Source organism: Monopterus albus, unplaced genomic scaffold (assembly GCF_001952655.1).
Source record: "Monopterus albus unplaced genomic scaffold, M_albus_1.0 scaffold23.1, whole genome shotgun sequence".
Lineage (NCBI taxonomy): Eukaryota > Metazoa > Chordata > Actinopteri > Synbranchiformes > Synbranchidae > Monopterus > Monopterus albus.
Genome location: NW_018127903.1, coordinates 664309 through 678289, shown reverse-complemented (window position 1 = coordinate 678289; position 13981 = coordinate 664309). Strand labels below are relative to the sequence as shown.

The following is a 13981-nucleotide window of genomic DNA, read 5'->3' as shown; positions in this document are numbered from 1 at the left end:
GGTTGTTGTCGGTTCTGACCTCAAACTTTGCACCATACAGATAGTCGTGTAGCTTGTCAACCACGGCCCACTTTAAAGCAAGGTATTCCAGCTTGTGTGCCGGATAGCGACATTCGGATGGAGTTAGGCTGCGACTAATGAAAGCCACTGGTCTGAGCCCTTCACCTTGGTCTTGGTATAAAACTCCACCAAGCCCTTCTCGACTTGCATCAATATGTAGCACATAGGGTAACTGGGGATTTGCAAAAGCCAGCACCGGAGCATTTGTTAGTCTCTGTTTTAACTCCTCGAAAGCAGCTTCGCATTTGTCATCCCACCGGCATCCAAATGGCTCTGATGGGTTGTATGGGTATGTCTGTTCGTGCTTTTTCTTAAATCTTTTTGCATTAGGTGGGTAACCAGACAGGAGTTGGTTCAGAGGGAATGCAACTTTGGAATCATTTTTGACAAAGCGTCTGTAGTATCCACAGAATCCGAGGAAACACCCCAATGCATCACCACAAAGACAAAACACGCTCTGGCAAACAAAAGAAATCAACACTGATTCTGTGAATAATTAGATTACTACACATGGAAGGAGAGTGGATGAGTTTTTGATATTCTTCTTGTATTAGGCCAATTTTAACAAATGTATACAAAGAACAACATGGGACAACAAAATGGTGTATACTGTATAATATGATAGACCCTAAAATTAACACATTAAATTCAAAAATTTGCTTGATTGATAAACACGCGGTCATGTCTCTGTGTTACATTTTGCATATTTGACATCTGTAATAATCCATGCAATAATCAGTGCAAACCTATTACCTCTGGGATGGTGAAGGTAGGTTCTGAGGAACGATCTGACCTCATCGTCGTCATCAAAGATGGCCCGGGGACAGACACATTTTTGTTCTGCATGGTGTCTATCCCATAACCAAAGGCCTGAATAGCATTTCCTGCAGCGACAGAGAGATAAAATCATTTGTTTTTTAAACCATCTAGCTGTCAGACTGCTTTAAGTCAACTTTTTGGTCCCCTGCCAAATCTTTGGCAAAGGAGGGACTGAGGGTGGAGAAGGATTAAGAAAGCAAAAAGAGTACAGTAAGCTGTCTCTGGGAGGCCACATAGCATTTTACTGCCTTACTTTTAATATTTTAGGCCATGCCTTCCTTTTGAATGTCTAACATGTTTATAATATCAGTTTAGTTAGTAATTACCCTTCAATACAAATACAAACAACTTTGGTTCACACCCTTGTCTTATGTTGCAACAGCCATTCTGAAATTGTAACTAACTTGACTGAATAGTGGCATAATATCTGCACTTGAGATGCATCTTTTAAAAGCAGCTAACCAGTCAGCTCAAACAGAGTACAGCTGTCTGTGAATTGTGTATCCACCTGCAGATGCACTCTATGCATGTACATAATATGTGTTATTTGTGTCTAAGTGCATGTGTGAGCCTCAGCAAAAATATGATAAATCCCTGTTCAGTGAGCTTTTCAGCCAGATGTGGTAAAATTGAGGCTGAGTACCTTTTCACTGCTCATCCGATTAAAACACAAGGCTTGTTTCTCTTTGTTCAGCCAGAGAGAAGGCAAGGCATGTAATTGCTTGGCAACCACCTCCATTATAAGGTCAGCATGCAGAGATAACTTTGAATAGATTTATGTGACTGATCAAATTCAAAACATTCCCAAACAAAGAAGGCGTTTCCCCACCACCACACAAAGGACAAATAGGATAGTTGGAACACATGTATAATCAGATGGACACACAGTACTCCTGATGTATAGGTACATCGATTTGTCTCACAATCCTCTGTCCACCTACGCAGTCTCTCACAAGTGTACATTCTGCACAACAAAACACACGCAAAGGCACATACACACACATATGTGCACACAAGACATATGAAAATACATTTGTTTGTGCTTAACACTGCTATATGTGCTGCTACTGGAAATTTAAAGCAAATGGAAACAGAGAATTCACTAGTGAATCCTAATGATGCCAAAACTACCAGTGAAGAGCTGGTAAAGTACTACTGAGACGTGATGCTACACATCTGTATGCCAGGGTCGGCTATAGCTAGCTATCCCCCTATAGATGCTGTAAGTAGGGGGAACAAATTCATAAATCAAACTAGTTGGCTAGAGGGCCTCCACACAGGACGTTTTACTGCACCCAAATGTTCATCTGAGTCATTAAGCTTATTGCCTATAGCAATTCAATTTTTGAATGACTGAATGTGTTTTCCTTTAACCCCTAGCCGTTGCCTGCATTGCCCTACCTGCAGGGACAGATGGAGTAAGAGATAAGGTAGGGGAGGAAGAAAGACAGAAGGAGAAGTAAATCAGGTTTCCAACTACGTTTTTGCTATAATTATATCCTTTCAGCTGTAACGTTTTCTGCTGGCCTCCCCACATATTTTAGCTGAACATGTATTCTAAGTATTTCCCTCTTCCTTTGCTTGAACTTGTAAGGAAAGCTGGGGAAAAGCATGTAGAATGTAAATGACTTGCATAACACATAATACACTGCAGAAAGTAGATGTGTGTGTGCATATATATGGACACACACATCTACTTTCTGCAGTGTGTGTGTGTGTGCAGATAGATAGATAGATAGACGTATATATTTCAGTATTCAGACCTTGTCCTCTTTTACAGCTTTGGGTCTTCTTGGGCAAGTCTCTACAAGCTTTGCACACCTGGATTTGGGCAGTTTATCCCATTCTCCTTGGCAGATCCTCTCAAGCTCTGTCAGATGCTCAGAGCTTTAGGAGTGGTTTTATATCCTTTGCCTGATCTATGCTTTGCCCCAGTTTTATCTCAGAGGTCTACAGAAAGCTCATTGGCTTGGTTTTTCTCCTGACATGATGTGTAAATTGTGGGACCTTATATACACAGGTGGGTGCCTTTCTAAACTATGTCTAATCAATTCAGTTTGTCACAGGTGGACTCCAGTCAAGTTCGAGATATGTATCAAGGAACATTAAAGCAAACAGGATGCATCTGACCACAACTTGGAGTGCCACAGAGAACAATCTGAATACTTTTGCAAATGAGATAATTGTTTTGGATTTTTAACAGACATAGACAGACAGACAGATAGGTAGACAGACACTCACACCCTCATATACATAAAGCATATATGTATACACGTATACACTGAAAGAATGTGTTTTTGAGTTCATTCCCCTCCCTGGCGTGTTGAGGTGTATTGGAAAGCCTGTTCCTCTTGACTGCAGAGTGGAAATACTGCATTTTGTGTTATTTTTCAAGACGCCTCCTCACCTCCCAGCCTCATCCCTCATCCTGCACACTCAGCTAAAACTGTACCACAGCAACCTATTGAAATAGTCTGAAAACATTACACACACAGTGGTACATGTTAAAGGCAATGGTGTCTTGTAAGGCTGATGACACTGTTCCCACCGCCACAAAGGGAAGGAGCTCTTTATATTTTACTTATCATTTTTAAAAAAGGCAAATGGATATTTGAGGTAACCACTCTGTCATGCTGCACCTTCTGTGTTACAGTACGCATTAGATGTACAGATAATATGTATTTTAGCTTCCCATATTATTTCATTTGTGCTATATCTGTTCCTTTTCATGACACTTTTCTCCCCTGAGGGACAAGCCCTTGAACTCTTGCAGATTGAATGTGAAAATGACATGCAAATGCTTTCTTTTGTATTAACGTCTGGGCAGAACTTGCCCAAAGGAGGGATGAGACAAGATAAGAAATTACTCGTTTCTGGAAAACTAAGAACATTTAATTCCAACTTAATCAGCGGGCAAAGGAGTGTCTATGATAAGTTGTATCAAGCTATGTAGCAGACACATTTTCATTAGGACTTCAAGAAGTTCCATCCATCCATTCACCCATAAATTTTTATACAATCCCTTTGGCTTTATTTCATCCTTTGTCATAACCAAAGAAATTAAAAAAAGTATTGTCAGTATAATTTAGATTAAATTAGTTCAATAAAATGTAAATTAAGTGAAATTTCTTTTGGCATTTTAATAACTCGGTCTCTAAAATATGTAGTACCCCCACCTTGAGCCTCACCCCTCATTATTCTGCATTCAGCCTCCCCACCATCCACTCCTCAATAACAACAGATCCACAGTGATCTCACAGGAGAGCTCAACAACACTGAAAAACAGAATTTTGACATGAAACCATTAAAATTGCATTAGATCAAAGTTCAGAGCCCACTCTACTCTTACATGGCAGCAAGAGTAAATACTGCATCATACGTTTGAGCTCTTATCGATAATGCATGACCGCTGGACCCTTTTCAGTTACAAGAAACATTTCAGATGCATGCAGAGTATCCATAAGGTGGGATGGCTCACTTAAGCATGTGTTATTGGTGAAGTACTGCAGGAAGTTCATACACTCCTCTTCTTGGTTTCCACTGCCTTTACAAGTGCACCATGGGGAGATGGTCCAGTTGACGAAGCTGCTGTCAACATAGTTGGGAGTCATGTCTGTCCCTGTGAGATTATCCACACACAAACACACACACAAACACACACACACACACATACATTAGAACAAACAGTTATGGGTCACTAATGGACAATAATGGACTACATTTATAGCAAATATAGTTATATATAAAATGGACAGCAAGATGTTGGTCATCCAAATTACTTTGTATTGTCTGAGTTTATGGGAAGGTGAGGCTGTAATGCTTTATTTTAGATGTAAAGAGGCCATTATGTTTTGAATATTTTGTAGCTGCTGTAAGAAGTGTGTGTGCTGTTTCAGTATTGCACTAGTATACTAAATCATTTTACTTTTCAAATGTCTCTTTGTGTCAGTGCTTTCAGCTGGAGTCAGGGGTGTTAGATACACTTTGAGTGTAGCATTTTCCAGAAAAATCCAAAAAGCACCATGGCATATTATCACTTCACACGTCATGATTTATGACACATGGTGAGGAGGCACTGGTGCAGAAATATGCATTTGGAACTCTGCAAGTTCTCTGATGCTGCTGCATCATCACCAAGGTGCTGTTATGAAACAGTGGCTGTGAATGAAAAATATTCATGTACTAGCCTGTGCATATTGTCTGAGCAACATTTACTATAAGCAAACAGATGGCTATGGAGTGTTTTAATTAAGTAAACACTCTCTCCGTGCCTCTACTCTCTAATTACTTTTAATAATGAACTGATGTCCAGTGTGCTCGGGGAGATTTCAGGCCATGAGGTAAAAAAAGAGTATCTGGCAGACTGTCTCTTCTTTCTCCTTGTAACAGTTACTCTTTATCTCACCATGTTTCTGAAATTTAACAAAAACACTGTGGCATTTGGAGATAACTGTGCATTTTGTGTCTCACCTTTTCACTCCCAATCTCAAACATACAGTACAACCACTCTTTCATTCCATCAGAGTGTCAACCACAGCCCTGACTGTACTGACCGATGAGCCTTGCATAGGAGGCCAAGCAGGCTTGGTGATTGTCTTGGTTGGGACAGGTGCTCACTGTGTGTTGAGTCATAACACAGTTCACCATGTAGTCAGCCAGCCTAGACCTGCACAACAAACATGAAGACAGCACAGACAGAAAAAGAGACTCAGGGCTCAGTTGTAAACTCACAGTACATCACACAGAAACACACACATAAACATACATACACAAATTCAAAGCACTGGACCCGTTTTACTCAAGAGCAACTGCCAATTGTGACCAGAATCAAAATCGGAAAGTATGTGCAACATTTCTTCCCAGGACTCCATAACAAGTGACCTGAATAGTAAACAGGTCTCACTCATGCTGCAATAACAACTAGCTATTTAGTAAATTCACAGCATGCAGCATAAACCCAATGGTAGTGCATTTATATAAGGATGAGAATGATACGCCTCCTTTGGCCATAGCCTCCATACTTATCCTGGACATCTCAACTCTTTCCTAAACTCATTTCCCTGCAAACTGAGGCAACGGAACTAAAGTAGTTTGTTTTGTTTCGGTGTGTGTTTCTGATAAGAGCTTTAAGTCAGTGGAGGCCCCCAGGGTGCCACTGCTAATCCACTTAAGTAGGTTTATTGGCAGTAGCATGTGCAAAGTTGCTCTGTCTGTACTGTTTACATCACAGTTACCTACTAGGTGAATCACAGTCCATTGCACATTTATCTCTCTCGTTCTGTCTCTGTGTCATAACTCATTCTCTCCGACCTGGTCTGAACACTTTGCAGCCTCAAGTTCAAAGGTAGCGTAAGGTACCGCAGACTGTCTTGTCCTAACATTATAAACACAAAAACATCTTTAGAAGGTACAGTTGACTGAATGTGTTTTCTAACTGGCTGCAAATTATTGGGTAAGTCAGTACCTGATAAACAACAGTTGCTTTGACTCGTATTCATGTATGATAAGTGCTCTAATAGTCTTGTCTTCTTTCAGTCTGTTAGATAATCTTTGCTAAGGTTATAGTTACTATGGCTGCTATAATTTGTTATGGTGTTGTCTAAAGACTGCTATGAGTCAGTATTTTAATAGCAATTGTTAGATTGTCACACATTGTAATCACCAGAAACAACTCACCATCCAAGCACCAAGCAGAGCACTAGCCTTTATCTGAAGCTACTGATTTTGATGCTCCTTTATAAAACAGTATTTATGTTAATTAACTCCCCTCAGTGCCAAAGTCTTTTTTGTTCACTTTCTCTTTCACTTCAGTGACGAGGGTGAGAATTTCTTCATTAGGATTTTTCACCAGTGTAATTCTAACACTCCGCTTACAGTGGAGTCGTGTGTTTTACTGTAACCAGATTTTTTATTAACTTATTGTCTTATTTATCTAGACACTTACAGTACTTATACTGTATTTACTAAGCAGGTTGTCAGATGCATCTACAACTTTGCATTCATGCGGTGAACAAGATATTCATACCAAACAAAGCGCTGGTGGTGCGCACTGCTACGTGTCACAACAGTGTCAGGTGGAGTGATGTGACAAAAACATACATACTTCCTTGTCTTTAAATATGCAGCTGTACTACATATTATACATTATACAGTGGCAGTACTTGATCACTTATTCATCATTTTGTGCTTTTTTCATAAGGTTCTAGAGTAATTGGATTAGATGAGATGCACTGTTATGATAATGGGCCACATTTCCACTTGTGGATCTGCAAACAGATAATCAGGGGGGCACTGTCATTCAGGAAACTGAGAGAGAAGGGTACATGTGATTATGATACAGTCTCTCAGGCAGTTCTTTTGTTGTTGCAGTGACTTGTTGCAAGGTGCTACTGGAAACAAGTGGATTTGGCTGAGGGGAATAAGGGGTGGTGATTGAACAATCTCTCTGTCTGTGTGTGTCTCTCTGTCTGTTTTCACTGTGGGTTCACCAGAGATGCAGCCAGTGTGGTGTGATAGACTTGGACCTCCAGCAACAAGAGTCACTTCATTACTCCACACACCCTGCTATCAAACCACCTGGAGAGCCTCTCCTTGTGACCTGCTGCTAACATCACATCTCAAACCTCACTTTGAAAAATGGGACAAATGCTTGCTCTACCATGGCCGCAAAGCTTGACACAAATGCACTGTACACACATGTACACATTCAAACAGTAACACACAGTACATAGTGTTAATCCACACAAAATGGACATATGCACAAACACAAATCTATCCCTCTCCACACCTGTCCTCCTCACACAAAACTCTCTCTCATTCGTTCGTGTTCAGTGACAGAAAGCACTTGTACCCACACTCATGCCATAGATGATAAAAAGATACAACAGAAAGAACAACTCTATTGTGTCTATTAAAGCAACCTTTAAAGCCACATTTCCTGTTTTTTATTTCTTATGGACAAAGTCTTTTACCTTTGTGCTAACAAGGAATGTTAGATTTCTGCACGAAAAGGCAAAGACCACAGAAGAAAAGAAACTGAACAAGCACAGTGTTTCTTTTTCGAAGTGGAGCTCTTTCAGACAATGACGGCTTAAAAACAGTAATTTAAAGTTTAGAGAGGTGTCCTGAGTGTTCACACAATGGTGTTCCAACACCGGGATGCAGCACATTTCATAGCTTCCAAAGGCTTTCCATTATACCTCGGCGAAGCGCCACTCGCTGCTGAAATTACAGGCTGTCTAGCTCAACAGAGTTTTATGGTCATTTCAGCCACTCAGCCCCCAGGGAAGTGGCAGGGGTGCCCCCACAGAGGTAGACTTCTTTCAACCAACCTGACACTTTAAACACAGTGATTCGGCTGAACGCTGAGTGCCTGTCCATCCAGCTTGGCAGTAATAGAAAACTAATGGCTTTTTATATGGATTCTTATTCCTATCACTTGATGCCTGTGACAAACAATGTGATTGAAATCAGATGAGTGTCAGTCTTGGAAACCATTTCCTCATGAAGGAGAAGAGGCAAAAAGAAAAACAGTTATCAGGCTCCAAGGTCCTCTAATAGTTTCCTTTCTGCATTAAAAACAATAGTCTCTCGAGAAGCCTATCTGAGTTAGGGACTTCCCCTCTATGCTCTCTCTACAAATATGAGTTCTTCAACGAATGATCATTTCTGTTAATGTGGAAGTATGGCTCTTGGCTCTTATTCCCTCCCTCAGCCTTCAGCCCAGAGAGGCTATAAATCATATCTCACTCATCTACGGAAACCATGACATTAACCATGACACAATAGCTGCCAACATAATAGCAGTCATGTGAAGCAAATGTGAAAAAACAAAAAGATGTTTCTCTTTGCTATGCTTTTTTCCCCCCTGTCTGTTATGTCCTCTGACTTTATCTCTCCTCTCCCATCATTAATGTTCTGCTGTCATTGTTGTATAAACCAATTGTTGTTGCAGCCTTAACTGCTCATGTGCAAACTCATGGCGAGGTAATCTGACCCTGTCTCAATCAATTGGACTCAACAACATTGCGGGGCCCGTTGTCCTTTGATGTTAAATGCCAGAGCGAACAATGGGGCTTGGCAGAGCTGAAATTTTACTCTCTTTTGGCAGCAACATAGCGAATTATGTCACTGCCATTATTATGAAAAGCCAATGCAGCACTGACTTTCTCAGTGGAGTGCTCTGAATTTATTTCTCTCAGATATATTTTTTCCACTAAAAAACACTCTTCAGTGTCTTGTAATTTCATCGGCTATGGTGGCATTTTGCTCTTGCTTTCCCACCTAAATTTCTGCCGGTGACCCTGACACAGTTTCTCTGTTGCTCTGGTCGGAGGTGATTGTTCATTTTTCCCACTGATATTTTCTCCTGAATGTTTCCTCAGCAGATAGAAACCAGCATTTTGATGTACTACTGTACTCATTGGGATTTCCAGTCAATGCTCCAAAAGGGCAATGTGGACAGATGGCATTCAGTCAAGACAAAAGGCAGTTTAGCTTTTCTGTCACATGCCGCAACCTTTCACCCCCTCCCTCAGCAAAGAACTGAAAACAACAACAACTGTTGGGTGACACAACCTCCCCTGCATTATTACAGTAAACAAAGCAAAAGACAAGCAACAATCTGAACCTTCTTTTTCATTTAATTAACCTGCTTTATTTTGAAACACTTATTCCAGCATGATTACTATGCTCCTTTCCTTGCTTGGTGACCAGAAAATTGGCTTGCAATTCTTTCTTTTTTTTAACTTTCTCTCTTTTTCTCACTTTCTGTTTCTCTGCTTCTGAATCACCCACTGCAGATGTCTTACAACCCCCTGCTGAATGTTATGTTATTAGGATGAATGCTAAATCAAGCATGCTGCACACAAAACCCAGCACTGTGTGCTTGGTGAGGAGTGAGTAGATCATTGAAGGTTATCTGTACTCCTTAAATACTCTCTGAACAAGGCAAACAGCCATCCCCTCAGACAAAGTGTACACATCAAACAAATAGATGAACTGTACCTAAAAAGTGGCAGAGTTGGCAATATGCTGCAGAACAGTTATAGCAAGTAATTAAATAGCTATTAGTCATATATCAAGTGATTCTGTCGGAAAAACTTAAAGAAATGCTGCAGCTTTCAGTGAGACTCCTTCAGTACCAAGAGATGTTCAGAGTAAGAATGATAAAGAGTGAAAGAATAGACTCTAATTGACACATTCAAAACCACATATCAACCATTCTTTAGCTAAGCCTGGAGCCCTATTCATATAATGTTTGCTTTAATAATAGATACAGTACCACTGGAGGAAGATATTGTGAAGGAAAGGATGAGGCCGAGGCAGTCATGACTGCAGTTTTCCGCTATATCATGTTCCCTTAGAGACCGCAGTTAGGAAAGTCAATGTGCATGTACTAATCCACGTTTAAGAATTAAGTGCACTACTCTCTCTTTCCAGTTCCTGCCCCATTCCTCTCAGTGCTTCTCTTCCTCTCCCCTTACCCTGTTTCCTGCTCTCATGTAGCCAGCAAGCTGAGCACGTACTCACCGAAGCTAAGTCCTGATTAAAGTCGCACACTGCAGTATACTGTAATATGTATGAGGAAAAGGTCACCAATTGACACATGCTTTGTTTGCAAAACCGGAGCTTTACACTGTCAGAAAAGGCATTTCTCTCTCATAGCTTGCATTGTGACCAGGAAGACTGAAACGGTCCAGGTATTGCCTTGAGCACAGACTTTAAAAGTAAGTAATGGAAATCTGTTTTATTTTGTGTGCTTTATATTTCACTTCCACCTTTCTTCTCTTTTTTCAGTGAACCCCCCCCAAAACCTGTTTGCTAGGTGCACAGCACTTACACAACAGCAGTAATAATGCACTTGTAATGGTTAACTCCTTGTTCACACATAGAGATGTGCACATTTTTAATAGCAGGCTGCCCGTTGCCCCCATGACTCTGTTGTTTAGGATGTACAATATTTGTGCTAAGCATGTAATTTACAGTACATACTTAGCTCTGATAAACGTATTTAATTAAGTAGAACATTTCTTTATTCATCTGTTTCCATGTAGATTTTTTAAAACCTGGTTGCTCATTGGAGAACACCGGTGTGAACAAGAGATTAGAAATGGTTTAGTGACCAGAGAATATATTGAAAATCCTCACAAGTATGGTACAAGAGCACAAGTGTGTGTGTGTGTGTGTGTGTGAGTGTGAGTGAAAGTGAAAGTGAGGAAAGAAAAGTGAGAAAAACTGATGATCAACAGCATCCTAGTTTCTTTGCTCATTGTCTCAGATACTGCAGAGTAATGCCATCTGGGCCAGTCATTCTCCCTGTCCTGTTCCTCTTCACTGAAGGCTTGAGTTGTCAGATACAGCAGAGCAGACTGTTGATTTAGGACAGTATGTGTGACAGAGAGAGAGAGAACCGGAGTGTGTAGTACCCTGCAAGTTTTCTCTAAGCAAAGGCAGCCTGATAAATCTCCCAAACTGGGTCAGGTTACCTGCACAGTGAATGGCCACCTCTCAGCTTCACAGTTTGAAATCCAGTGCCCAAAGAACTTAAAGTGCACCCACTGAGTGTGGAGACCAGGAGATATAAATTAGAGATAGAAGCATTGCATTGATCCTTCAGACAATCAGTGGGGTACATGTGTACAATTCAATACTCTTTAGGTTAGGCTTCACTGGGCTTGTGTTGTGTGGACTGACATGGAAATGAATAGGGAGTTTCTCTGCTTGCGTACACGCATACACACACTACACTACCCAGATATGCATATCCAAATATAGGCTATTGTCATTGTATGGACTCAGCAGTCCCAAACGAATAGATGCTGGATCCACTGAAAAGCTGTTGAGAAGACAAGGTGGAAAAGCAGAGAAGAGCAAGTGAAGAAAATAGGAGAACAGTAACAAACAGGAATGTCTCTTTGCATCTGTTTGTGCAGGATTATGGAAGGAAATAATATAATAACTGTAGCAGAACAACCAGGTGTAAAAAAAAATTGAGAGCTGCTCTACTTAATGCTTGTTCTCTGCCCATTTACAATCCCCTAGATCTCCAAAGTATGTCAACAATTGCCTCCGCAGAAACCAAGGAGAGAAGAAAATCTTATGGCACCCTAAGCCTAAACCAAAATTATATATTTGAAATCCTTTCAATTTTTTTTTTGTTTGTTTTTGTTGAGTTCTGGGCTGCACCTGTAACAATCTGAACAGTCTCCAAAGATGAAATCACAGCCAATCTGGCATCTGATGTGCTCAAGACAAGACTCCAAAAAGAAAGTATTTGAAATCATGTTTAATAGTGTAAACCAAGGACTTGCTGGCCTTTTAATGTTTAGAATAGATAATAAAAATAGGTGAGCATATGTTTATAAATATGTCTTGACTTGGGTGTGTTTTCAGCCGTGACCGCTGCTTCATCAGAATGTGCTGCAGGGAGCTAAGCCTGTCTTTGAGATGACCAGCAGAGTCTGCTGCAGAGATCCATGGCTGTGTGACCAAACCACTGACCTCCAACCTGCCGCAGTAGCTTTACGAGCTAAATCGATTCTGCCACCCTCTCTACCTCTCCTCCCTCTCTCCATCTCATTATCTCTCCCTCCCTCTTTTCCTCCTCCTGTTCCCTCCTCCTCTCTAGATCTGTCCCTTGTGTTAATATGAAATAGGCTCGGGCTAGCTGTACATCACCTGTCTGTAGTCAGACGGGTGTTCCCAGGGGAGACAGGCCTGTCGTTGAATGATCTTCCTCTGCTTTTATCAACACATCTCAGAAGGTGCAGAAAGGAGCCAAGAAAGTTTCCCCTGGTGTTGTATTTGGGTGTTGTGTGACTTCTGTGTTTAAAAAGCTTAGGTGGGGCTCTTTCTATGCTTGCTCAAATGTGTTTATCTCCAAGGTTGCACAAAGCAAAGCCTAATCTGAGAGCTTTGTCTCCATTAGGGCAACAAATGAGTTTTCAATTCAATTTGCTTGTAAAACATATTGGAGATACAGAACAAATTAAGAACATAATGTATTGGTAAATGCAATATCTCGCTGAATTATCAGATCAAATAGAATAACAAATCAGTGTTTACAAGGTCTTCCAGGCCATTAAACTGTCCTGTGATGACATCCCAAAGCAGGATCACCATCAACATAGTCAACCTGGCACTAACCAAAGACATCTCTCTTCAGTTTAACCACAGTGATATTCTTTTGCACTTATTCACTGCAAGTGAATGCAGCACTAAAACAGTGGATTCTTAGAGTTTCATTCAAGCTTCAAGTGTTTGTCTGTGAGTGTGTGTGCTTGTGTTGTTGGCAAATGATGTGTTGGTTCACAGGGCAATGTGTGTTCATACAGAGTGGGTGTCCACACGCTCATCGAGCGGGTTGACCTATGCGGGGCATTATGCAGCCACAGAAAATGAGCTTTAACATTCTATTTCATCTTTCTCAATAAGGAGTTCCACAGTAGACACCTGAGGGCCCAAAGGTTAAAGAAAGGATCTCAGCCTGGAAATAGATTACACAATGCAGGCAAGCATGTAATTATCAAGACAATCATAAATTGTAGGAGAGGTGATAGCGTTTCCCTACTTTAGTAGTGTGGTGTTTGGATTTGTTGGTGGAGAGGAATTGGTTTTTCATCATTAACAATAAGCCTCAAAGGCGGCTCACCTCCATGGAAACAGGATAAATGTGAAGTACCACAGAAATACTATTCACAAGGAAATGTTGTGCATCATTAGCTGGTCTAATGCGAATTTCGTGACTGCAAATCATTCTTACAGGTCTTAAAGAAAGAAATGCTTCTGGATAGTTGTCTAAAAGGAAGCATAACAAAAATGAATACAACAGCTGTACACATTCTTTTCACATTTGGAGCTGTCCCTTTGAATACTGTTATTAACACTGTGCAAAGCATTATTCACTTTAAGATTTGAGTTGATACACTGTTAGAATTTATAATTCTGGGATAAATTGGCCACGTCTGACACAAAAACAAAATTATTCCAAACCAGTCATATTAAAGCAAACGCTGGCACTAACTGAAAATACTTTTCGGAAGAAGTGGCTGACGTGTGGTTTTCAGGCAGTTACTGCAAGTCATCTTCCAGGCCTACTGAG

General features: G+C 40.7%; 1 protein-coding gene across 1 annotated transcript in view; it reads right to left on the bottom strand.

Moving 5' to 3' along the window:
• Positions 1 to 13981, bottom strand: part of LOC109956969 (GDNF family receptor alpha-2-like) — a 49802-nt gene that overhangs the window by 8198 nt on the left and 27623 nt on the right. The window contains exons 5-7 of the mRNA XM_020594490.1: positions 5433 to 5545; positions 4358 to 4498; positions 814 to 944 (exon numbers count right to left, since the gene is read on the bottom strand). Of these exons, the coding sequence (XP_020450146.1) occupies positions 814 to 944; positions 4358 to 4498; positions 5433 to 5545 (385 nt within the window). The remainder of the gene's footprint in view (positions 1 to 813; positions 945 to 4357; positions 4499 to 5432; positions 5546 to 13981) is intronic.